Source organism: Phoenix dactylifera, chromosome 9 (assembly GCF_009389715.1).
Source record: "Phoenix dactylifera cultivar Barhee BC4 chromosome 9, palm_55x_up_171113_PBpolish2nd_filt_p, whole genome shotgun sequence".
Lineage (NCBI taxonomy): Eukaryota > Viridiplantae > Streptophyta > Magnoliopsida > Arecales > Arecaceae > Phoenix > Phoenix dactylifera.
In genome coordinates this window covers 2,488,073-2,513,744 of record NC_052400.1, presented here as the reverse complement: position 1 = coordinate 2,513,744, position 25,672 = coordinate 2,488,073, and the positions used below count along the sequence as shown (strand labels likewise).

At 40.0% G+C, this 25,672-nt stretch overlaps 3 protein-coding genes across 7 annotated transcripts; all 3 read right to left on the bottom strand.

Moving 5' to 3' along the window:
* LOC103713109 (eukaryotic initiation factor 4A-14) lies at positions 1–23,914 on the bottom strand. 2 transcript variants are annotated; one of them, XM_008799912.4, is made up of 5 exons: positions 23,798–23,914; positions 2,760–2,829; positions 2,509–2,615; positions 1,994–2,424; positions 1–894 (listed from the first exon to the last, which is right to left on the bottom strand). In XM_008799912.4, the coding sequence occupies exons 2-5, from the start codon at positions 2,825–2,827 to the stop codon at positions 259–261; spliced, it is 1,242 nt and encodes a 413-aa protein (XP_008798134.1). In that variant the 5' UTR covers positions 2,828–2,829; positions 23,798–23,914; the 3' UTR covers positions 1–258. The 2 variants fall into 2 exon arrangements, with proteins under 2 accessions (XP_008798134.1, XP_008798133.1); XM_008799911.4 differs by lacking the exon at positions 23,798–23,914 and adding an exon at positions 6,696–6,849.
* On the bottom strand, positions 8,331–23,932 carry LOC103713107 (eukaryotic initiation factor 4A-8-like). Of its 4 annotated transcripts, XM_008799909.4 has the most exons (6): positions 23,798–23,918; positions 19,597–19,646; positions 10,541–10,610; positions 10,321–10,427; positions 9,808–10,238; positions 8,343–9,145 (listed from the first exon to the last, which is right to left on the bottom strand). In XM_008799909.4, the coding sequence occupies exons 3-6, from the start codon at positions 10,606–10,608 to the stop codon at positions 8,510–8,512; spliced, it is 1,242 nt and encodes a 413-aa protein (XP_008798131.1). In that variant the 5' UTR covers positions 10,609–10,610; positions 19,597–19,646; positions 23,798–23,918; the 3' UTR covers positions 8,343–8,509. The 4 variants fall into 4 exon arrangements, with proteins under 4 accessions (XP_038985735.1, XP_026662762.1, XP_008798131.1 ...); XM_039129807.1 differs by lacking the exons at positions 19,597–19,646; positions 23,798–23,918 and adding an exon at positions 15,490–15,511 and having other exon boundaries at positions 8,331–9,145; XM_026806961.2 differs by lacking the exons at positions 19,597–19,646; positions 23,798–23,918 and adding an exon at positions 13,642–13,761 and having other exon boundaries at positions 8,331–9,145.
* Positions 21,584–22,432, bottom strand: LOC103720144. Its single transcript, XM_039130543.1, has one exon. The coding sequence runs from the start codon at positions 22,430–22,432 to the stop codon at positions 21,584–21,586; it is 849 nt and encodes a 282-aa protein (XP_038986471.1).
* Positions 23,933–25,672: the final 1,740 nt, after the last annotated feature.

Sequence of the window (25,672 nt, the reverse complement as noted above, 5' to 3'; positions counted from 1 at the left end):
TCAGTTAAAACCTTCATGGAAGCTACATATCCGAGAACAACCAAACCAAGTTTAACAAAGATGATCCCTCTTTAAGGTTACCAAGACACACACAGCACAAGTCAGCAGCTACAAAAATTTCAAAAAGATGGCATGGACAATGATTTGTTCAAATGGTTCCGGTCCTTACCACTCAAATAAAACTTCTAGAAGAATAATCTTCAAAAAAAAAACTAGAAAGGCATTAATGTTAATTACCATGCTATGATAGAGATTCATTTAGAGAAGGTCGGCAACATTAGATGGCAACTCCTCAATCACCACATTGTAAAACCTCTGAATATCGAACAACATCCTTTCGTCATCACGAGTGACAAAGTTGATCGCAACACCCTTCCTTCCGAAACGTCCACTTCGTCCAATTCGGTGAAGATAGTTCTCTGGTTGGGTTGGCAGATCGTAATTTATGACCAGCGAGACTTGCTGGACATCAATACCACGAGCAAGTAGATCGGTGGTGATGAGAACACGGGAGGAACCAGAACGGAATTCACGCATGATAATGTCCCTAGTGTTCTGATCCATGTCTCCATGAGTGGCAGAGACTGTGTGATCCCTGCTCCTCATCTTGTCAGTAAGCCAATCAACCTTGCGCCGGGTGTTCACAAAGATGACACTCTGAGTGATGGCCAGAGTCTCGTAAAGATCGCAGAGCGTCTCAAGCTTCCACTCTTCTTTTTCTACATTGACATAGAACTGCTTAATACCCTCAAGGGTGAGCTCATCTCGCTTCACAAGGATCCTTACAGGTTTGCTCATGAACTTGCGGGTTATCTCCAGGGCCTCAGGAGGCATTGTGGCAGAGAAGACCCCAACCTGGATTTTAGAAGGAAGAAGTTGGAAGATGTCGTAGATCTGCAGTGAAGAGTCAACTGTTAGAACATAAAGAAGCAGAATCCCCTTGCAACCATCAAGTTGAAGTATCAGATTGAAGGACATCAAAGGTGAAATAAACAAGTAACCACATCACAAAAATATAATATGAATTCACCTGCCAAAGCACACACTCAGGCATCATAAGGTGCAGGTGTCATAATTTTACATGAGCCACTGATAATCTAGCGGCAGAAGCAACACATGTAGACTGAGCATTAACAACATAGAATCAAAGCAAATCATATTTTTGTTAAAGTACTGTGGACCATCAACTTCCTATTTAGTCACAGGAAGCACAAGGTGTGGGCATTAAGAAATGCAGTCAAAAAATCATACAAGTCAAAAAAGAATTGCATGCAAAAGAATTCAGACTTTCTGTGCAACTACTGATTAAGTGAAAGACAGTACTGTTCAAGTGCAGAAGTTTCCTTAATTACCTTTTTCCAGTGATGCACAATATTTTGTATACAAGCATTCAACATAAACTTCAGAGGCCAACATACCATCCAATCTATCAAAACCATGATGACAACAAATGAATTCACAAGCTCTTATCATTTGAACTTGTCCAATATATTCTTAATTGTCCATATAAACAACCATATTTTTAATTTTGCAGTGCCTACGACAAAGGCATGCTTATGACTTAGATTCACTTATGTAAGCAAATTTCTAGATAAACAAATTGAACACTCAGAGTTATAGGAGTCAGCCGTTGAGAAAGCACTTTCCACCTGTCAACTTACAAGGTTATTGCAATCTTAAAGCTACCACATCGTCAGCAACAAAAACACAATGCCAGTAAAGAAGTGAAAAGACTCTGATGCGCCACAAAAACTCAAGATATGCTAACTATAACTGAGCACAATACTGTATACTTCAATAGTAACAAACTAAAAAAATCAAAATAAGGAACTAAATATATATAAGTAAGACGAAAAATAAGACCATATTCCCATTAAAAATGAGCAACCTTGGAATCTTCCGCATGCATCATTTGCTGTCTCAGTTTAAATAAAAGCAAGAAAGATTCAGGGAAACACAAGAAAGGTTGAAAAGGAATACACAAAGAGGGCACCTGGTCCTTGAAACCACGTGAAAGCATTTCATCTGCTTCATCCAGTACGAACATCCTAATGTAGTCAGGACGGAGCGATTGCCTTCGCAACATGTCAAACACACGACCTGGGGTACCAACAACAACATGAACCCCACTTGAAAGAATCCGTTGATCCTCACGAACACTGGTTCCTCCAACGCATGCATGAACTTTCACACCCAGGTAGTCACCAAGTGCTCGCATGACCTTCTCAATTTGCTGTGCTAGTTCTCGAGTTGGAGCAAGAACTAAAGCCTGGCATTCAACCAACCCATAATCAAGCTGCTGCAAAATTCCAGAACAGAAAGTTGCAGTTTTTCCTGTTCCCGATTGTGCTTGCTGAATTACATCAAGCCCCTTGCAGAAGGGAACGATTCCTCTTTGTTGAATTGCAGAGGGCTTTTCAAAACCTACAGATACACGATACTTGTCAGTCCTAATCCAAGTGCATTATTAAACTAAAAGTATGAGAAGTTAATTATATATGTCTCTACCATAAGCATAAATGCCCCTCAGAAGATTTTCTTGGAGCCCCATAGCATCAAAACTATCATAAACCTCGTCGTATGATGTAAAGAATTCCTGACCATCTGTTGACAACCTACACTCATGGACACATAACAAATCCAAATGTGACTATAATAAGAAAATGGTATTTATGATAACAAATATACAAGAATTCATGGAAAGGGCAAAAGAATTTATAGTAAAACAAAATACAAAGATTGTAAGTAAGAGGCAATACAGCTCATTCATCTTGGAATCATATTGACGAGCATCAAATTGAGATCCTTCTGGTGCTATTCCTGCCATGCCTGCAAACAAGAGGTAAAAACTAATAACCAATTCCATTTGACAATGAAGCAAAGCCAATTTCAAGAGAGGGAAAAAAACTAATTATAATTCTCATAAACAGATATCCCAAATTAAAAAAAATGCCTGAAGCAGAAGCATTAAGTCTCCAAGATGCCACATGATAACTAATGGTGATCAAACAGATGCATAATATGTTGTTAGTATTCAACAGTACAAACAGAACAGGATCAAAAAGTAAAAGAAACAAGTGTAAAGCGACATTACAAAGCAGTTAATGTCATGCAATTTGCATAGAAGACAATCGCTTGGGCGATGAGAGGAAAACAACTGGTAAATGTTAGCCAATGAGACAAAAAAAGACCAGGTTATCTCATGAAGAAACTTCTCCTGAAACATATTCAGCTTAGGGAATAGAGAGAAACTTCTGACTTCGGTTCGCCGGTTCAGGCTCAACTCCTTGCTTTACTTTAGCAGACCTGTAGGTCGGGTCAAGGCTCCGCGCTCTCTTTCTGTGTGGGACAATGCTGTGCAATGCGTCAAGGTGGCGAACAACAACACAACTATGGTCTCTTTCTTTCATTAAGTATTATCTATTCTTGTATTTTGTATTTATTATAGTATATATATTATAGTATATGTACTATAGTATCTTTATTATAGTATATTTATTGTATGACCAACCAATTACTTGAAATGCAATGCAAGATTCAAACAAAAAAAACTTTATCCAATTTTCAATATGGCTTTGCTTTCGAAATTATTGTTTTAATGTCTTTCTCTATTTCCCTGGTTCGTGTTCGATACTATTTTTACAGGCATTACAAAAGGGATCATAGGCAGCAGGCTACAAGGCAGTGGGCTACAAAGCAGGGGTAGCCCTCCCACAAATACCCCTATCCCCATAAATCCTGGTGAATGTAGGATTCAGTCCCAGGTCATTTGGTGCAACTGCCAAAAAAATTGCCACTTGATAAGCTGGCACTTTGTTCCAAATTTGTTTTGCTAACTTAATCAATCATTAATAGTAACAAGCTAAACAATCTGAGTGGCCCATACATTGAACTTATACATTGGAATTGTTCGCTTATTGTTGGCAAAACCAATGCACAATAAGGGGTCAAAACGAGATATGCCATTTAAGAGAACACAAGAAAAGCTTAATCCTTGCAAAAGAATAATGAATGATACCATAGGAAACAAAAAACTCTTGAAAGCTTGTTAAAAAAAACAGTTCAACTGCAAGATTCTGTTGCTCAAAAAATAATTAGTAGAAAACACTGATAGGGGGTGGCGAATATTACAAGAAAATCGTTTGATCTGAATATGAGAAAACGAAAGAAAAAGAAAAGCAGGACACATATTAACCAAATGGATAGGCATGCAAATCTCCATTATCAGATATTGATACAACAAATGATAAGGTTATGTTGTAAATCAATTATTGCTTTCTTACACTTCCATAAATTAATAATCATCTTTGGCTTGATATATTGCTGCATTTAAGAATAATTATTTTTAAGTTCCTGAACAATATCATAATTATAATTTGATCACAAATTATTTTCCAGGCGATATTGCCATCTTCTTAAAAAGGATTTAATTCATGTTAATTTTGTTCAGATTTGCAATTCACTTCCAAGTATTAATGCTTCTCTTAGGACTGTTAATGCCTCTATGGTATGACATGTGAGTGATCCATGAACAATTAACAGATAACATAATGAACAAAGTGCAAGCCAGCAGAGCCATTATGTACCATGCCAATGCCTTACTGGCAAAAGGCGTTGGCACACTATAGGTTGCATGCAAGTGTTTACCACAAAATGGTGCCAATGCATGCCAAGCACTAGCACAACATGGTATGTACCATAAAAGCGCTACACCGGTACAATCCAGCACCCAGTACATCAATCCTTTAAGAACATAGCTATGCACATTAGGGAAGAAAACTGCAAGATAAAAGGATGTGTTTGAAAGAGATGACTAAAAATTATCAAATACCTAAACCCACTACTAGTTGATTATGTGTTTTTAGAGAATTTAATTCTTCATATTGTTAATAAGAATGGAAAGAGTTTAAAAAAAAACATCATTTGATGGCATCATTTACTAAAAATTTGGACTCTAAGTAGCAACATTGATGATTTATTTCCTATATGGATAGTCCAAGTTCCGAAAATATGGCATTCAATCAAAGTTATACATACATTGAGCTTTCAGTGCATGCCAAGATACACAAAGTAATAGCCATGTCGATCAAAGTGACAAAGAAATCAAATTCAATTTTTTTTATGTAAGAGATTGCTTTTTAAACAATATATTTCTATTTTATTGATAACAGATATCTTGCATGGATGAGTAGAAAAATCCTGATTTGTCAAGTACAATGTCCAACACATGACAAAATATGATTACCAAATCCATGGATGTGCCTTACTGCCATTAACAATTTGAAAACAAACTCAGGCATATGTATATTGCAAAGGTACAAACATTTGAATTCAAAGAGTCAAAGCAAGAAATCAGGGTTAAGGACTCGGCATTGTGGAATATATTTTTATCCATTAATACAAGATATTTGCTTAAAAAGGTAAAGGTCCAAACACAAAGAGAAGCAACTAGCTTCTGTAGTTATCTCATCTATATGAATGATATAACATATCCTAGCATCCTTGGATAACCAATGATTTATAGATCTTTCGTATAGCAAATCTCATGAAGAATGTAATATGCCAACAAGTTGCAACTTAGGGAAGCGTGTGAAGTACTCTTTTTCTTCTTTTTTCTCCCGAGTAGATGCAAGAGTAAAAATAAAAACTATCTAAATGAATTATTCACATGTGTAAAAAAATCTCAAGAACAAAACCTAAAGAATTACAGTGAAATTCCTGAGAAATCAAAAAAAAAGCAGGCAGATTTGGACATAGAATTAAAATTCCAAAACCATACACCATCAAATGACTAGAAGTACCATGCAAGCTTTTTTTTCTCCCGCATTCATACACCTAAAGCACTTACATTCAGAAAAGGCATGTAGACTAATAGTAAAAGATATAGTATGGGAATCCTAATAGGTGAGAATCAAGAAAAAAACCATAAAAACAGTTTGTACTCTAAGCTCAGCACAGGAAACAAGAAACAAGAAGTAAACAACAGAATTGCGGAGCATATCAGATGAATTCAGTAAAAACGGAAAAATAAAAAGAATGCCCGGAGGAAAAGCAACGTTAAACGATCTGGCCTCAATTCATAGAATTTCTTTATCTTAAGCTACCCAAAAACAAGCAGGAGTAGCAAATCTCTGACACGGCGGAACGATTTTTACTGAAATATGAAACCATAATGTTCTATCCCAATAACGAAGGGACGCATTAATACTATTTCCGTAAAAAAAAAATTTTAAAAAAGAAGCCTTCTTGGAACACATTAATTACAAAAAAATCTAACCTAGCAACCATGAATCCAGCATGCCCATCTAGATCCGACTTCAAAGGGAAAAGGCCGAGTAAAGAACGGTCAAAGCGACGCTCCAAGAAAGAGCCCTTTTTTTATCTAAATTGATGAAACCCTAGCCCTATCAACGAACAGAACTGACCAGATCCTCCCAATTCCAAATAGATCGAAAAAGAAAACAGAACAAAAACAGTAAATAACCCTAAATTTCCAAACGCAACTATAACTATCTAAAACGACAAAGAGCAAAGAAGAAAAAGAAAACACAATAAGACCTCCAAATCCAACAAAATCGATCAGATCCAGAAATTTCCGGTGAAAGATAAAACAGCAGCACTGTTTCATCCGCGTAAAACGAACACAGAAAAAGGATACAGACATCTAAAGATTCATAAGACGATCTATACTGCACCTGCTTGCGATATAGAGAAGGCTCCACTGCTGATGGTGATTACCGAGGAGAGAGATAAATCGAATCGACAGAGCCGATCAACTGCCGAACCCGAGATCGAGCTCGGATTCAACGGCGGTGGGAGGAGTTGTAAGCGGCCTCGAGAGGGACCTTTTAAAGGTAACCAGAGGTAGACGAGTGCGACGCGGCTAGGGTTTCCCGCTCCGACTCGCTGTGGGATTGGGCCGGCCCAGTTCTTCGAACTGGAATCTCTAACGGCCCGGCCTGGTCCGGTTGGACGCCACGTTTTATTTCTCTCCTTTTTTTTTTTCCCTCTACTTTCTGAAAAAGAAAAATAATATGCATGCACCATCTGGCCGTACAGGCTACTAATCACAGCAGCTCATTTTTTCAGTAGTAATGCATCGCGATGAATATAAAATCTATAGAAACGAGCAGCTATAAGTTGGATGCCCTGTGCTAGAAAAATTATACCCTGCACGGCATGCACCATGCCAAGCCGCCAACCATCCGTCTCTTCCTACGGCTCCATCCATCGTGTGCTCGTGTTGGTGTACGCGATGTAGTGTATAAGTTGCCTTCCTCTCACTAACGGCTCTATCATGATACTATCACTGCTCATACCATGAAGCTGCATTTGATTTGAGAAGTGCTGGTATAACACAAACTTCACAGAAAATAGTTATTAGATCTTTCAATAGCAATCAAAATTTTGATGGCTGTTTATCATGTTCTTGTGACGTTTCTGTGTCATCATAGCACTCCTCTAAATTTCATAGGACCCACTTTACTCCCATGACAATGACAAATCAGCAGCTTTATTGGTGTAATGTTGCCATATCAGCTGTTAAACTATTGCCCCTTGATTATGTTTTATAATCTTCCTCAGGAGAGGAGTATCAGAGCAGTACAGAGCTGATGGAAGAGCCAGCCCCCACAGCCATACGTCGCCTGTTTACCAATATCCATAACACTTTACATCAAAAAAACACAATATCCATAATACAAGTAAATATAAATTACCTGCTTAATCCTTCATCTCTTGTTTGAAATAAAAGTATTTTGGTTATAATCTCTGGCTATACACAAGATAACACGGGTGCATTGTACTTTTTTTCTGCTAAAATGGATACCATGCACTTTACCAACGCATTTACCAGCCATGCTTTTGTGAGCAAAGAGAAACAAACTCCTTCAGCAGCTCTGCAGCTGCTTACAGCGTCTTCCAAACTTGTCACCACCCGGGAAAAGAACTGGCTCCAAAACACCCATCGGACAGTTTGATGGTAACACAGGCGCCATGGATCACGCATCCATCAAAATGAGAAAGTGAGGCAATTGATGTCATGCTCATGTGACCGCATCATAATATACAATTTAAAAGATGCGCCAAATGATCTAATCAGCATTGGAGCCAGTTCTAACAACAACTCCTCTCAAAAGATGAACCCACCACACGTGTATACTCAAATGCAACAGGACGAGAGAGCAAGCTAGGGAGGGAGAGAGAGCATCAAAGAATCTTTAAATAATTGTGTGCAGCAAATAAAGAAATAATGAAACCAAACTTCAAAAAAAAAAAGACGAAAAATTACAATCCTCAACTTCAGTGTAACCACGAAATCGACAACAAAATCAAACAACTAGAAAAACTTGCAAAGATGGGTTAAAAATAAGTTTGCTTCAGATCACCGTCAGAGCAAATGGTCCGAACACATAACCACCGGACAGTAGGATTAAGTTTGACAAGAATAGCATTCGAAAAAGAAAACCCTACAAACATAAAATTTAAATACTATATTAACACAAACTCATCATAGGAGGTCAGCAACATTTGATGGCAGCTCCTCAATGACAACATTGTAGAACCTCTGAATATCGAACAACATCCTTTCATCATCACGAGTGACAAAGTTGATCGCAACACCCTTCCTTCCGAAACGTCCGCTTCGTCCAATTCGGTGAAGATAGTTCTCTGGTTGGGTTGGCAGATCGTAATTTATGACCAGCGAGACTTGCTGGACATCAATACCACGAGCAAGTAGATCAGTGGTGATGAGAACACGGGAGGAACCAGAACGGAATTCACGCATTATAATGTCCCTAGTGTTCTGATCCATGTCTCCATGTGTGGCAGAGACCGTGTGATCCCTGCTCCTCATCTTGTCAGCAAGCCAATCAACCTTGCGCCGGGTGTTCACAAAGATGACACTCTGAGTGATGGCCAGAGTCTCATAAAGATCACAGAGTGTCTCAAGCTTCCACTCTTCTCTCTCGACATTGACATAGAACTGCTTAATACCCTCAAGGGTGAGCTCATCTCGCTTCACAAGGATCCTCACAGGTCTGTTCATGAACTTGCGGGTTATCTCAAGGGCTTCAGGAGGCATTGTGGCAGAGAAGACCCCGACCTGGATTTTAGAAGGAAGCAGCTGGAAGATGTCGTAGATCTGCAATGATAAATTGATTGTAAGAACAACTTCATAACATCACGATCTATATTAAATGAACAGAGATAAGCTATGAAAAAGGAAGGAAAAAAAAAACTTTCTTTACAAACATACACCAATCAATCTGTGAATGCACAATAAAAAGCAGAGTCGGAGAGTATTAAAATTGAACACGCTCATAGCAGCTTAACACATGTCAAGCATCATTCAGTAACAATGTCAAATAACCCATATATTCCTTGCTAAGCATACACATGTAAAATAACACATATATACCATGTCAAGCATACATATATATATCATTCCAAGAACACCAGAACTTTAAATAGGTGAATGTGCATAGAAGGGGTAACTTCATGCCTTCTGCTTAAGATAGAATATGCTTCTTGAACACAAATCAGAACTCTACTCAAATGACATTAGTAATACACTTACGGGTTTGCAATAGATAAAGTCAAACACAACAAATATTGTTTGCTTTTGATACCTGAAGCTACCATATTTTATGGTGTAAGCATAAAGATGCAAGTTATAGCACAATACATATTAAAGAGTTCATTAAAGGAAAAAGATTAAGATTGCACTCGTTAGCCTAAAAATTAAAGAAAGCACAAAGAAAAGCACGGACTTAGCAGACATCGAGGAAAGGGTAAAAAGGAAACCTGGTCCTTGAAACCACGTGAAAGCATTTCATCTGCCTCATCCAGTACGAACATCCTAATGTAGTCAGGACGGAGTGATTGTCTTCGTAACATGTCGAACACACGACCTGGGGTACCAACAACAACATGAACCCCAGTTGAAAGAATCCGTTGATCCTCACGAACACTGGTTCCTCCAAAGCATGCATGAACTTTCACACCCAGGTAGTCACCAAGTGCACGCATGACCTTCTCAATTTGCTGTGCTAGTTCTCGAGTTGGAGCAAGAACTAAAGCCTGGCATTCAACCAACCCATAATCAAGCTGCTGCAAAATTCCAGAACAGAAAGTTGCAGTTTTTCCTGTTCCCGATTGTGCTTGCTGAATTACATCAAGCCCCTTGCAGAAGGGAACGATTCCTCTTTGTTGAATTGCAGAGGGCTTTTCAAAACCTACAGATACACAATACTTGTCAGTCCTAAACCAAGTGCATTATTAAATTAAGTATGAGAAGTTAATTATATATGTCTCTACCATAAGCATAAATGCCCCTCAGAAGATTTTCTTGAAGCCCCATGGCATCAAAACTATCATAAACCTCATCGTATGATGTAAAGAATTCCTGACCATCTGTTGACAGCCTACACTCATGGATGCCAAATAAAGTTAAAACACCGAGAAGGTACTAGGGCATGACATAAAAATAGAGGATATAAAAAAGAGGGGGAAAAGAATAAGAAGGAAGAAGCAATACAGCTCATTCAATTTGGCATCATATTGGCGTGCATCAAATTGAGATCCTTCAGGTGGCAGTCCAGCCATGTCTGCAAACAAAAGTGTATAAGATAATGAGTAGAGAAATGATGGCCACTAACAACAAACTCTGAGCGGCCAAAAATCTTATTAAAAAATTAAACACATCAAAAGATTAACCAAAGCTCGAATCTCCAATATGCTATATCATAAAATAACAAAGATACAAAAAAGTTATTAGAAAAAAAATCAACATAACATAAGAAAGGAAAGAAAAAATAAAATGCAGTACAAGAAATGTGAACTAAGATTTTAGAGAAATTAGTGCCACGCACATGTAATCCATGAGAGAGAGGAGAGATAAATGTGGGCTCTTCTTTCTTGGATGGATGTAAGTGTTTCAATTGTTCAGGATTCCACGTGATAAAAGGGAAGAAGCAAAAAAGAAGAAATAATATATAGTGAAGGAAGGCTAAGAAATGGATAGAGTGGAGGCAGCATAGAAGTTGCAGCAGTTGCAAAAAGCATCAAGGATTACCAATCAAAATTGTATCTGTATGTGCAATGAAGATCCAAGGTAGAAAAGAATGCTCAAATTTGCATTAAGGGTCAAGCAGCAGAGACCAAGCTTATTAATGGATATTGCAGAAAAGGATTTGGTGAAGCTTGTGGCAGAATATGAGGCAATGCTAGATGATTATGGTACAACCAATTTAAGAAACACTGCACATATAAACCATTCACAACAGGAAGAACCCAAGTTTTTAACATAATACAGCTTCATTAAGAGCATATTAAGATAAATAGAGCACTGATTTGAGTATAAAAAGCTTAACAGAAATGGATACAAGATACTGGAAAAACATAAACTGATCAAATTGATTATGCAAAGGCATTTCAAGAATTTATACCGAAGCACTTGTGTTTGTGCTGTTGCAGTAGCGAAACAAAGCTAAAACCCAGAGAGGACTTCTCTTCCCTTCTGTTTGACAAAAGGGAAGATAATTCAGGGAAGTAAAATTTGAGAAAATTAAGGGCCTTTTTTCCTCCCTAAGAGGATCATTTTTCTCTGACGGAGTGATTTTGAGAAAAAATCAATAAAAAGGAGAGTGTAGCAGGATAATGGAACCATACCCTAGCCACATTTTCTACAATTTTCTCATCAATTTTCTAGATTCAACCAAAACATAAGAAAGGTCCATTTTTTCCTTGCAATGTCTGGCATGAATATACTTTCTTTTCTATCACTTTGGCAAGCAAATCCTTAAAAAAATTTAGAAAGAGTTGCAGAAAAAAAATATAGCTATCAGTATAATTTATAGCTTTATGAGGTACAAGTGGCAGTAAGTATAGTTGTATTTTTTTTCTTTCTTCTCTTCTTATTATTCTTTTATTTTTCATAGGACCAGTCAAATAAGAATAAAGAGATGAGTTTACATACATAGATACATGCATAAATACCTACCTTTTAAATAAGAGATACAACATTAATTTGTACGAGAATGTACACATACATACATATATCAATGATGGACCTTCTAAATGAAAATTGGCATACATATATACATACCTTTTAAATGAGAGATAAAACGTTAATTTGTACGAGAAGGTATAAATGGACCTTTTAAATGAAAATTGACATACATATATACCTACCTTTGAAATGAGAGATACAACATTAATTTGTATGAGAAAGGCATACATACATACATACAATAATGGACCTTTTCAATGAAAATTGACATAGTTGAACAAAATCTAGGCTGCATAAAATGTCCAGAAATAAAAAGAAAACCAGGCAATATTATGCTTGCTAGGCAAGAGATCTCTAAAATAAATGATTTAGTCTCTAGGCATTTTATACACAATAGATCATGATCAACAATGTCGATTTTGATTTTGAGAGATACAACATTAATTTGTACTATAAAGTATATATACATAAATACATACATAAATACATACATACATATGCTCGCTTGATGGATAGGCAAGAGATCTCTAAAATAAATGATTTTTTTGTCTCTAGGCATTTTATACACCATCATGATCAACAGTGCCAATTTTGATATTAAGAGATACAACATTAATTTGTACTAGAAGGTACATACATAGGCAAGAGATCGCTAAAATAAATGATTTTTTGTCTCTAAGCATTTTATACACCATAGATCATGACCAATTGTGTCAAATTTGAGGTACATACATATATGCATGCATGCATGCATATTGATTTTGAGAGAGACAGCATTAATTTGTGTTAGAAAGTATTTAGGGTCAAATGCCATAGATACATGCATATGCGCATATATGTGAGTGTTGCATCTCTCCAATATAATTTGCACTAGAACGTATTTAGGGCCAAATGCCTGTGTATGTTGCATCTCTCCAAAATCATAGTCCAGGCTTATTACAAACCAAATAATAACAGAAAAATAGACATTCAGTAAAAAATAGCATTCTGATAGGAAAAAAGTAAAATAATCCGATGCCAAACATAATAACATCAAAATAACTGCACAATAATTTTCCATCCCAAGTGCTGTATGTGCAAGTTCTAGATCCCCTGCGCGCTGGCAAAAAATAAGAAACAATCGGTTGACCAGGCCAATCAATTTCAACCCGCAACAAAAGGCTGAAGACACACTTTATAATCATTCCCAAGAAAGGAGGAGGAAAAAGCCGTTCTGTGCACCTCTTTTTAAGGTTATCCCCAAAGTCCGGCAAAACCAGTAAAATTCGTACACAAAGAACGAAAAAGTGAACGGAACTCAACACAAACAAATTAAACCCTAAGACCTCCAAAACCAACCAATCCGACTAAATCCACCCGTTTCAGATATAACCCCCTCATCCTCCCAAACAAAGGTTCATGCAGATCTACACTGAGGAAAAGTGGAATAACCCTAGCACATCAAAAATAGGATGTTTGATTCTCGGAAGCCGATGAAGCGGACAAGATCAAGCAATTTCGAAATTAGATATAATAAAAATATTTCTTCCAAGTGGAGTGAAAGCAGGACAACTGAACGGAATCGATATCGATCCAATACGAAAACTAATAGATGGTAACAGAGTCGGAGCTAGATCGACTCCACTCACTTGCTCGATCGAGAAGGCGACGGAGACGACCTCCGGATCCAAGTCTCTTGCGATTGAGGGAGAAGTGGGCTCCGATCGGCAGCTGAACTCGAGATCAAGCCTCGGATTCAACGGCGGTGCGAGAATTGGGAGGCGGCTTTTCGAGAGACCTGAGAGCAAGGGGTAATTACTGGAAGGGGCGGGGCCGACGGGCTTTGGGGTGGGCCCGCTCTGTTTAGAGGAAACAGAGCTCAGCATAGAGGAAACAAGAAACAAGAAGTAAACAACAGAATTGCGGAGCATATCAGATGAATTCAGTAAAAACGGAAAAATAAAAGGAATCCCCGGAGGAAAAGCAACGTCAAACGATCTGGCCTCAATTCATAGAATTTCTTTATCTTAAGCTACCCAAAAACAAGCAAGAGTAGCAAATCTCTGACACGGCGGAACGATTTTTACTGAAATATGAAACCATAATGTTTTATCCCAATAACGAAGGGACGCATTAATACTGTCACGCCCCCGCTTCTGCGGAGCACGTGAGGCACCCAGTGCCCACGTGGGGGCCACATGAGGGGGGACCGCGGAGCTCCCCTGCCAGATATTGTCCGGTTCCGAAGCTTCACGCAAGCGTCCTTCACCCCTCCCCGGTTTTATTTTCCACCCAAAACGCGTCTGCAGGATTAGGAGACACCCGCCTCATATGCCCAGGTTCTGGAACGAGTCTTTCCGATGTGGGACTATTGGGCCTCACACCCTTCCCACCATCGGACAAAAGCCGTCCTCGGCTCTGATACCAAATGTCACGCCCCCGCCTCCGCGAGGTACGTGAGGCACCTAGTGCCCACGTGGGGGCACATGAGGGGGGAACACGGGGCTCCCCTGCCAGATATTGTCCGGTTTTTGGGGCTTCACGCAAGCATCCTTCACCCCTCCCCGGTTTTGTTTTCCACCCAAAACGCGTCTGCAGGATTAGGAGACACTCGCCTCATATGCCCAGGCTCTGGAACGAGTCTTTCCAATGTGGGACTATTGGGCCTCACACCCTTCCCACCATCGGACAAGAACCGTCCTCGGCTCTGATACCAAATGTCACGCCCCCGCTTCTGCGGAGCACGTGAGGCACCCAGTGCCCACGTGGGGGCCACATGAGGGGGGGACCGCGGGGCTCCCCTGCCAGATATTGTCCGGTTCCGGGGCTTCACGCAAGCGTCCTTCCCCCCTCTCCGGTTTTATTTTCCACCCAAAATGCGTCTGCAGGATTAGGAGACACCCGCCTCATATGCCCAGGTAGAGTTGGGCACTGGGCCGGGCCGCCCATGGCCCGGCACGGCCCAGCACGAAGCGGGCCGTGCCTGGCACAACCCGCTTGCTACAGGCACGGCCCGCTTGCTACAGTACCGGGCCGTGCCTGGCACGGCCCATTCAAAGGGGCCGGGCTGGGTCACACTTTTCTGGCCCGCGGGCCGAGCCCGGCACGGCCCATTAGGGCCTGGGCCGGCACGGCCCGCGGGCCAAGCACGGCACGGCCCGCGAGCCAGCCCGGAACGGCTCATAAGGGCCTGAACCGGGCCTGGGCCGGGCCAGGCACGACCCGTCTCCATTAAAATAAATGCTTCATAAAATTTTTTTAATAAATTAATAAATATTGAAAACTAAGGATTTATTAATATAAAGCCACCTTAATGGTGGGGGATTTGGCATAGACCCCTACCAGTTTATTAATTTAAATCAAAATGGTACATGAAAGGAGGTTTGGACCTTGGTCTAACCTCCAGAATACAATAAGAAAGGAAAAAAAAAAGATAACTCACTTTAACAATTAAAAAAAATAAAAATGTACAATTATAAAAAATTAAGAAATCTTACTAATCATCAGTGATTCAGTATTCACTATTCAGTAGTGTTTGTATCATCATCATCAGAGGATGTTGTATTATGTCCACCTTTATCTTGAAGTCTCGCCTCAGCATCCAACCAATCTTTGAAGCAGAGAAGCATCTCAACCGTTTCGCCAGTCATCCTACTTCTCTTTTCGTCAAGAACACGCCGACCTGCACTAAAAGCGGATTCCGATGCTACCGTGGACATCGGCACAGCTAAAATATCGCGTGCAATTGCAAACATAACAGGATATTGATTTTTAACACTCTTCCACCAAGATAATACATCTAGACTCTCTATTTGATTTTCATCATATGCAGACTGAAGATCATTTCGTAAATAAAATTCTAGTTCACTACTTAAAGATGAAGAAGATGAAGATAAACTTGAAGCATGTGTGTGTTTTCTCTGTGCAATGAATGAAAAAATAGATGACGAACGAGAACTACTAGAAGAAAAAATAGAGCTTTGTACGGAGAATCTAGATCCACGAATTTTTTCATCATATATAGCATAAATATCATAAAGAAGTTCTTTTACCTCAATTTTAGCAGGTTCAGGATCTTGAATCATATTTTCACAGTATGCATCAAGTAAAATTAGCATGCCATTAAATTTAACTCTTGGATCAAATACAGCAGCTAAGTTATGCATAGGACATATCTTGTCCCAATACTCATTCCATTTAGATTCCATTTGTTCAATAATAGGCATTAAAACATCATCATATTTATGTTCTGCAAATTTTTGACTAATTATATATGCTTGTTGTAAAAATGAACATGAAGTTGGATAATAAATGCCAGAAAGAACATTGGTAGCATTATAAAAACTAAGCAAAAAGTCTTCCAAAATTTTTCCTTTATTCCAATCAGTTTCAGTCAATGTAAAGCCTAATCCACGATCATTAATATATGCACTTAATAAGTTTTTATATGGGTATGCATCATGTATCATGCTATATGTTGAGTTCCAACGAGTAATTACATCAAGTTTAAATTTTTTAAAACGTTTACCATGATTTATACATAGTTCCTTAAATTCTTGAAGTCTTGATCTTGAAGCATGAATAAAAGAAACTGCATTTCTAATTTTTGAAATCACATCTTGAATCATGCCCATGCCAGCTTGAACAGAAAGATTTAAGATATGACATGCACATCTAATATGCAATAAATTTCCATTTAACATGGGATGCAATGAGTTCTTTAATAATGTAACAGCAGAATTATTATTAGATGCATTATCAAAAGTAATAGACATAATTTTATCATTAATATTATATGAACATGCAGTTTGATAAATGACATTTGAAATTTGTTGCCCATAATATGGAAAATCAAAAGCACGAAAAGCAAGAATACGTTTATTTAATTGCCAATCATTATCAATATAATGAGCAGTAATGGCAATAAAACAATTACTACCTACAGATGCTGACCAAATATCAGAAGTTAATGAAATTTTTACATTTAAAGTAGAGAGTGTTTCAATTAAACTTTGTCTCATTGCTAAAAAGTTAGTCATAGCTACTCTTCTAAATGTACGCCTACTAGTTCTTTTGTAAGCAGGTTGTAGGTTTAATTGAACATATTCTTCAAAATTAAAAGATTCACATAAACTAAAAGGTAATTCATCCTTAACTATCCATTTTACAAGTGCTTTTCTTTGATTTTCTTGATTATATGCAAAATTACCTACAAGTAATCCCCCTTGTATATTAAGGGTACTTTGAGTTTGAGCATGAGAATCATACATCCTATGACTCTCTTGATGTCTTTTTAAATGGCATGTTCCCCCACTACTACTACAACTATAAAGTTTGGCACATTTTTTACATTTTGCTTTCCAGACTCCATCAACCATAATTCTATCAAATTCATTCCATACAGCACTAGTCCTCTTACGAGAAGAGGTTTGATCTTCACTCGGTTCACTAGTTCTAGAGAAACTAGGAACATGGGGTTGGGGATTAGTTTCTTCTCCCTCAGAAACAGGAGGAATGCCAAAATGACTTTCCTCAAAAGATGACATATCTAAATTGATGAATTCAAAAAATAAAAACTAACCACAAGGAGGAATTGAGTAGAGGGTCAGAGGGCAGAGGCAGAGCCGAGATTCTGAGCTTCCTCTTGTGCTCTCAACAGGAGTGACCTTCTCTTCTCAACAGGAACCTCCTCTTGTGTAGCACTTGAACACTTGCTAAATGCAAACTAAAAATTAAATTGCTAGAAGAGCACTTTAGAAGAGATAAATAATAGTAGTAGAGAAGGAGAGAATAGTTGGTTTGGTGTGGTGAGAATGAGGGAGGAAAGGGGTATTTATAGGAGTCCAAAATTTTTTTCCCAAAATACCCCTCAATTTAACCGTTTTTGGACTGTTGGGAGGGGTATTTTGGGAAAAAACCAAAAATAGCCGTTGGAAACGGCTATTTTCTCCCCCCTCTCCAAACGGGCCGTGCCCGGCACGGCCCGCAACGGGTCCAAATGGGCCGTGCCCGTGCCGGGCCCGGCCCGCCAATCCACGGGCCTGGGGCCGGGCCGGGCTTCGGTTTTGTGCTGAGCGGGCCGGGCCAGGCACGGCCCGTTGAGACCGTGGCCCGGTGGGCCTGGGCCGGGCCGGCCCGGCACGGCCCGATGCCCATCGCTATGCCTAGGCTCTGGAACGAGTCTTTCCGATGTGGGACTATTGGGCCTCACACCAATGAAACGCCCCCGCCTCCGCGAGGTACGTGAGGCACCTAGTGCCCACGTGGGGGCCACATGAGGGGGGACCGCGGGGCTCCCCTGCCAGATATTGTCCGGTTCTGGGGCTTCACGCAAGCGTCCTTCACCCCTCCCTGGTTTTATTTTCCACCCAAAACGCGTCTGCAGGATTAGGAGACACCTGCCTCATATGCCCAGGCTCTGGAACGAGTCTTTCCGATGTGGAACTATTGGGCCTCACACCCTTTCCACCATCGGACAAGAGTCGTCCTCGGCTCTGATACCACTAAATGTCACGCCCCAAATCCGGATCATGACACGGTCGTGCTATTGCAATCTTATGCACACAATAACACGAAGCCACTTAAAATTTCATAATAAAAATAAATAGTTTCATTTACTAATGTCATAACATTATTCATGAAGTTGGAACAGTACAGAGCTTCTAAAATTTGATTATTACATATTATTTTCAGTTACCCCAACCCTGAATAACACCAAGCTCCCTGCTCCTAGTAATCTTATTCCTCTGTAGAAAAAGTAGATAAAAAGATATGAGATACACAGCTCAGTAAGTAACCAAGTACTATCTTATTGGATCAAGCATAATTATGCCAATACAGTGTTTAAGAAAAAGCATTTTATAGATGATATACACAAATCAGATCATAAAGCAATGCATGTTCTATCCATGAAAGTTCATAAATATGAATATGCATCATATAAAATTCTTGCCATTATTCATGCTTTGAACTCCGTACTTGTCATAATTCATGCTTTGAAATCCGTACTTATCATAATTCATGCTTTGAAATTCGTGCTCTCAGATAATAGTGCAGCTATGGTCACTATTATTACCCGTGACAGGGCCATAATCTTTACCAACTATTATTCCCCGTTGGCAGGGTCTAAGCCAAGCAATTATAACCCGCTGGCGAGGGCCATATGCCGAGCTACTATAACCCGCTGGCAAGGGCCATAATCTTTGCCAACAATTATTTCCCGTTGGCAGGGTCTACACCAAGCTACTATAACCCGCTGGCGAGAGCCGTCTGCCGAGCTATTATAACCCGCTGGCGAGGGTCGTACATAGCAATCTGAGAGTTCATAAATCAGTATTCTTTTTCTTTCATAAATCATAATCATCATAAATAGGTTGGAAAATGATAAATGTCATCATATAATTTAAAATGCATAAACACGCCTCAAATATGAGTCATACACCATCAAATATTCATGAAGGATGCTCTTTAATCAAATTCATGAATCACATGCAATCATATACTTGATCCTAATTTTGAGAAAAATATATCATAACCAATACATTTTCATAATTATAAATAAACAGTAATTTAAAGACTTTAAGATCAGTGCCAAGGTTACTTACAGCAATTTGCTTTCCAATTTCTTACGTCCGGGTGACAAATCCTTGATCACCTAAATTAATCACATAAGGTTCACATTAATCCCTATTTATTTCATAATTTTCTAATTTATCATAACATGAATTTACTTGCTTGGATCTCAAGTCCAATTTACCTAATTTGGAGCCCTTGGGCTCGATTTAGAACCAAATTGGGTTCACGTATGTCAATTGGGCTTTTAATTAAAGGATTAGGCTTGAGTCAGGATCAGCCCGAGGCCAATTTGGTCTCAAATTAGTTGAATTGGACTTGAATTGGGCCTGATTCATATTCAGTTGGGTCTGCTGGAATAAACCCAGCTTAATTGGGTTCGGACTTAAATCAATTTCGGCTTAAATTTGGTTTAGATTTGACCCAATTTACAGTTTGGGCTCGCCCAGACTTAGCCGAGTTTAATTTGGGTTCGAGTTTAGTCAAATTTGGCTTAAACCCACTTCATTTTATTGGGCTTAACTGATTTCGGATCCAAACCCAGATCCGACTCGTTAGGCCAGATCTATTAGGGTCTTTTCTTTTTTTTCTTTTTTCTTTTTCTTTTTCTTTTTCTTTCTTTTTATTTCTTTTTCTTTTCTTTTTCTTTTCTCCCCTGTTTCTTTTCCTTTTCTTCTTCTTTTTTTTTCCTTCCCGAAACTTCTTCTCCTCCTCTGTTCTTTCTTTTTCTTCTCCTCCTCTTCTCTTCTCCCTTATTCTTCTTCTCTTCTTTTCATCTCCTTCCCGAAGCTTTCCCTTCCCCATCTTCTCCCGCAATCAAGGGAGGGCGATGGAGTTCTCGGGAGGGGCCGACCCCAAGGCCGGCGGCACCGCAGTCAAGGATCCACCGCTAAGTGGCTTTTCCCTCCTCCTCCTTCTTCCCTTCTTTTCTTCCTTTTGTTCTTCTCTTCTCCTTTTCCCTCTCTTCTCCCTTCCCTTCTTCTCCCATGATTAGAGCAAGGGACAACCCCTTATCGGGGCTCGGAAGAGGGCCGACCTGAGGCCGGGGCGCTGGCTGCGCCTACGGCGGCCGCGGCCCGACCTCCCCCTCTTCATCTCTCTTTCTTTATTTTTATTATTTATTTATTATTATTATTATTATTTTCTCATAGCTTGACTAGATCTAAGCTTAACAGGGCGTAATTTATGAAGGGAGAGAGAGGTTAAGGGTTTACTTAGCTCCGAGGAGGAGCCGAGAAGCCTCTTCCGGTAGTTCGGTCGCTTCCTCCGGCTGCTCGAGACCTCCTACTCCAATGGCGTCGCTCCCGGTCCAGTTCCTTTGCACCGAAGGAGGAGAGAGCGATGGAGTCCCTCTGTGAGTGATCTGTGGCCTTTTTTATAGCCCTCTTCGAGAAGAAGGGAGAAATGGAAACGTGGTGGTGATCGTGGCTCGCTCACCGCCGCGATGCTGGTGGCGGTTGTGCGAGATCCGCGACGTCTCCGCTCTCATAACGCCTCTGTTACCCCGAGGAAGAATACCGGTGTATCGTGATCGAGATCCCCTATCTCGGTCTCATTTCGACCATGGGCTAAAGCCGGTGGGGCTTGCCGGCTTCGGCCCAATCTACCCAAAATCCAATCAGTCCATTTTGGGCGGGATATTATATTCTCCCCTTCTTAAAAAAAAAATTCGTCCTCGAAATTTGGCGTTTCTTAATTCTTAAACAAATGAAGATACTTAGTCTTTTATTTAACATTCTACCATATTTCCGCTGCGCACTCTGATCTAGTCAACTCTTTGGAGGCTCAAACCTTAATATCAATTATTAGTCCTAGTTTCGTAGCATCTATAAGATTAACTTTTTAAGATAGATGTTTACATTTAAAGACTGATTTGATTCTTCGTATATGCATTCTAAAGAGGTAGAAACTTAATGGTTACATAGGAGTAGAGGAATCAATTAAGCATAATCATGTATAGAGTTGTTTTAGAATGATTACCTGTCACTACTTGATCACTTGCACTAGCATTCTGTTGAATCAATGTAAAAGTCGAGCACCATATTCAACAGGTTCCGAGTCCTTTTTATTTGGGCAGTCCCGTGCCAAATGTCCATGCTGACCACAAGTGAAACAAACTCCCATCTTCTTAAGACAAGGCCCCCCATGAGGCTTGCTGCAGTAGGTACAAGCCTCAAATCTCTTCTTCTTATTTGCATTACCCTCAGTGTCCCCTGGCCTGACATTATGATTTTCAATCATTCTGGATCTCTTTGGATCATCTCTTTCCTTCTCTGACCTCTTTAGATCTGCTTCTACCTTCAGTGCTCTCTCCAGGGCCTCTCCGTAGCTGGTAAAAATCAGAACTGACAACCGGGATCGAATTTTGTCCCTCAAGCCCTGCTCAAATCTGTTAGCCTTGCTTCTCTCAACCTCTATCATCTGAGGACAGAATCGACCCAGCTCAGTAAATTTGTTAGCATATTCTAGCACAGTCATATCATTTGTTTGCCTCAGAGATAAAAATTCATTTTCTTTAGATATTCTGATTGACTCAGAAAAATACTGGTCATAAAATATCTTCTTGAATTCCTCCCATGTCGGTAGCTCATCCTCACCCTCGAGTGCAGCTTCAATGGCTGTCCACCAGAACTCTGCATTCCCCTTCAGCATAGGGATAGCCAATCTGACCTTCACTTCTTCGGTATATTGCAAGGATTTGAACATCTTCTCTACCTCCCGAATCCAGGTCTCAGCAACCAGAGGGTCAGCTCCACCATCAAACATAGGTGGGTTGAGCCTACGGAATCGCTCATAGTAGGACTCAATGGACAGTGCAGGTCGGACAGTAGCTTGCACCTGCTGCTGCACCTGCTGCTGCATCTGCATCTACATCTGCTGCTGCATCTGCATCCGCGGTTGCATCTGCTGCTGCATCTGTTGCTGCATTTGTTGCTGCATCTGAAGGAGCTGAGTCATCACCTGACTTGCTCCGGCAAAATCGACCTGGGTGGCAACTGGGTTAACAGTTTGCTCGGTTGGCTGCCTGGCAACTCCTCTCCCTCTTGCTCATCTTCTCCGAGCTGCAATATTTGCCAAAACTTCATTCTCTCTGTTCCTCATTTTCACCTATCAAAAATATTAGCATAATTCAATTAACTAATTTTCTTTCTTTTGAATATGCCGAATTTAATTGAACGAGGATTAACTACCCATTTCCCTTACTATTTTTTTTTCTTTTTACTCTTGATTAAACCTGGCTCTGATACCACTATGTCACGCCCCCGCTTCTGCGGAGCACGTGAGGCACCCAGTGCCCACGTGGGGGCCACATGAGGGGGGACCGTGGGGCTCCCCTGCCTGATATTATCCGGTTCCGGAGCTTCACGCAAGCGTCCTTCACCCCTCTCCGGTTTTATTTTCTATCCAAAACGCGTCTGCAGGATTAGGAGACACCCGCCTCATATGCCCAGGCTCTGGAACGAGTCTTTCTGATGCGAGACTATTGAGCCTCACACCAATGTCACGCCCCCGCCTCCGCGAGGTACGTGAGGCACCTAGTGCCCACGTGGGGGCCACATGAGGGGGGAACACGGGGCTCCCCTGCCAGATATTGTCCGATTCTGGGGCTTCACGCAAGCGTCCTTCACCCCTCCTCGGTTTTGTTTTCCACCCAAAATGCGTCTGCAGGATTAGGAGACACCCGCCTCATATGCCCAGGCTCTGAAACAAGTCTTTCCAATGTGGGACTATTGGGCCTCACAAATACTATTTCCGTAATTTTTTTTTAAAAAAAAGAAGCCTTCTTGGAACACATTAATTACAAAAAAATCTAACCTAGCAACCATGAATCCAGCATGCCCATCTAGATCCGACTTCAAAGGGAAAAGGCCGAGTAAAGAACAGTCAAAGCGACGCTCCAAGAAAGAGCCTTTTTTATCTAAATTGATGAAACCCTAGCCCTATAAACGAACAAAACTGACCAGATCATCCCAATTCCAAATAGATCGAAGAGGAAAACAGATCAAAAACAGTAAATAACCCTCAAATTTCAAACACAACTATAAATATCTAAAACGACAAAGAGCAAAGAAGAAAAAGAAAACACAAGAAGACCTCCAAATCCAACAAAATCGATCAGATCCAGAAATTTCCGATGAAAGAAAAAAACAGCAGCAATGTTTCATCCGCGTAAAACGAACACAGAAAAAGGATGCAGACATCTAAAGATTCATAAGACGATCTATACTGCACCTGCTTGCGATATAGAGAAGGCTCCGCTGTTGATGGTGATTACCGAGGAGAGAGATAAATCGAATCGACAGAGCCGATCAACTGCCGAACCCGAGATCGAGCCTCGGATTCAACGGCGGTGGGAGGAGTTGTAAGCGGCCTCGAGACGGACCTTTTAAAGGTAACCAGAGGTAGACGAGTGCGACGCGGCTAGGGTTTCCCGCTCCCACTCGCTGTGGGATTGGGCCGGCCCAGTTGTTGGGACTGGAATCTCTAACGGCCCGGCCTGGTCCGGTTGGACGCCACGCATTATTTCTCTCCACTTTTTTTTTTCCTTACTTTATGAGAAAGGAAAATTATATCCATGCACCATCTGGCCGTGCAGGCTGCTAATCACAGCAGCTCATTTTTGTAGCAATGCATCGCGATGAATATAGAATCTATAGAAACGAGCGGCTATAGGTTTGATGTCATGCGCCGTTGTACCAAAAAAAAAAAAACTTGACTAAGCATGTGTCCACTAAGCCTAATGAGGCACAAACTGGGTGATCTCGTATGTGGGCAGTCACTTCGAAAGTATCTATGGAAAGAAAGTTGCCTAAAGCGCTATTAAAATGGTATGAATCATCTGTTTTAGCCAAAAAAATAAAAAAACTTGGCCGATCCATCCTATACCAATAATAGACGGACTAGAAGAAGAGGCAGCCTGGCTTAAAATCATGGAGTAATTGAACCCAAGCTACTGATTTCCAACACAAAAATAGCTTTTCCAACTCAACCAACCCCTTAAAACTATCAATTACTTGTGTGCAATCTGTAGATGCAGTGCAAGTATGCCCACTTGATCTTAATCTACCCCATCGGTTACAATACGGATACTGCTGCTATCCCTATACAATGACATCTTGCCTTGCTATTATTATCAAACTACGTTGACATGAGTATTGCATGCACAATTCCTCTCTTCATCTGATCCTAGTCATTAGTTTGCTTGCTTAGCTCCTCTGTTCCATTCAGTTCATGATTGCACCTCTGAAAGAGGTGTGCAATCAAATCCAACTGCTTCTTCCTCTTAAAATGTTAATCATCCATGTAGCCAAAATGTGGATAGGTTGGAGTTATGAACTTATAATCACAACCCGATCATCAAATTACAAGTTCATCCTATGTTGGACCGTATGAAAATAAGGTAATTCACATTCTTATTATTAGAAAGGTTCATTTGAATATATGTAAATAGACACTATGTTTACATATGGATCTTGATGTTGTTACATTCTACGTAGAAATAGGCGCAATCTAGCTTACTTTTGATAGATATATAGCTACACTCGAGTAAATCTCCACTCAAATTCTATCGGATCTAAATCAAACAATAGAAATCCCACATCCATAATCCAAACTATTGGATATAATCTACTATCTCTAAACATCTTACACATTAAAAGTCATGAAATTTCAAGATTTCTAACCTTTACATCAAGTGATAAAAAAATTAGACAATCATGAAACAATTCATATTTTTTGATGCAAGCTAAGAATTTCTAATTTTTATAATTTTTATTGTATAAATAATTTAGATATAATAAATCACATTCAATAGCTTAAATTATTAGTGAGAGACTTGCTTTGTCTGATCTATATCTAATTAGATCCAAGTAAAGATTCATTTAAATGTAACTCTATATATACATAGATACACCCACAGAACATATATATATATATATATATATATATATATATAGAGAGAGAGAGAGAGAGAGAGAGAGAGAGAGAGAGAGAGAGAGCGCCAGGGGGCGTACCAAAAGGGGACAGGATTCAGGTTGGAGTCAGCCCTCAAAGGGTGGGCTGGGTACAAGGTAGAAAAGAGGGGCGAAAAAACAAGGTGACTTCTGC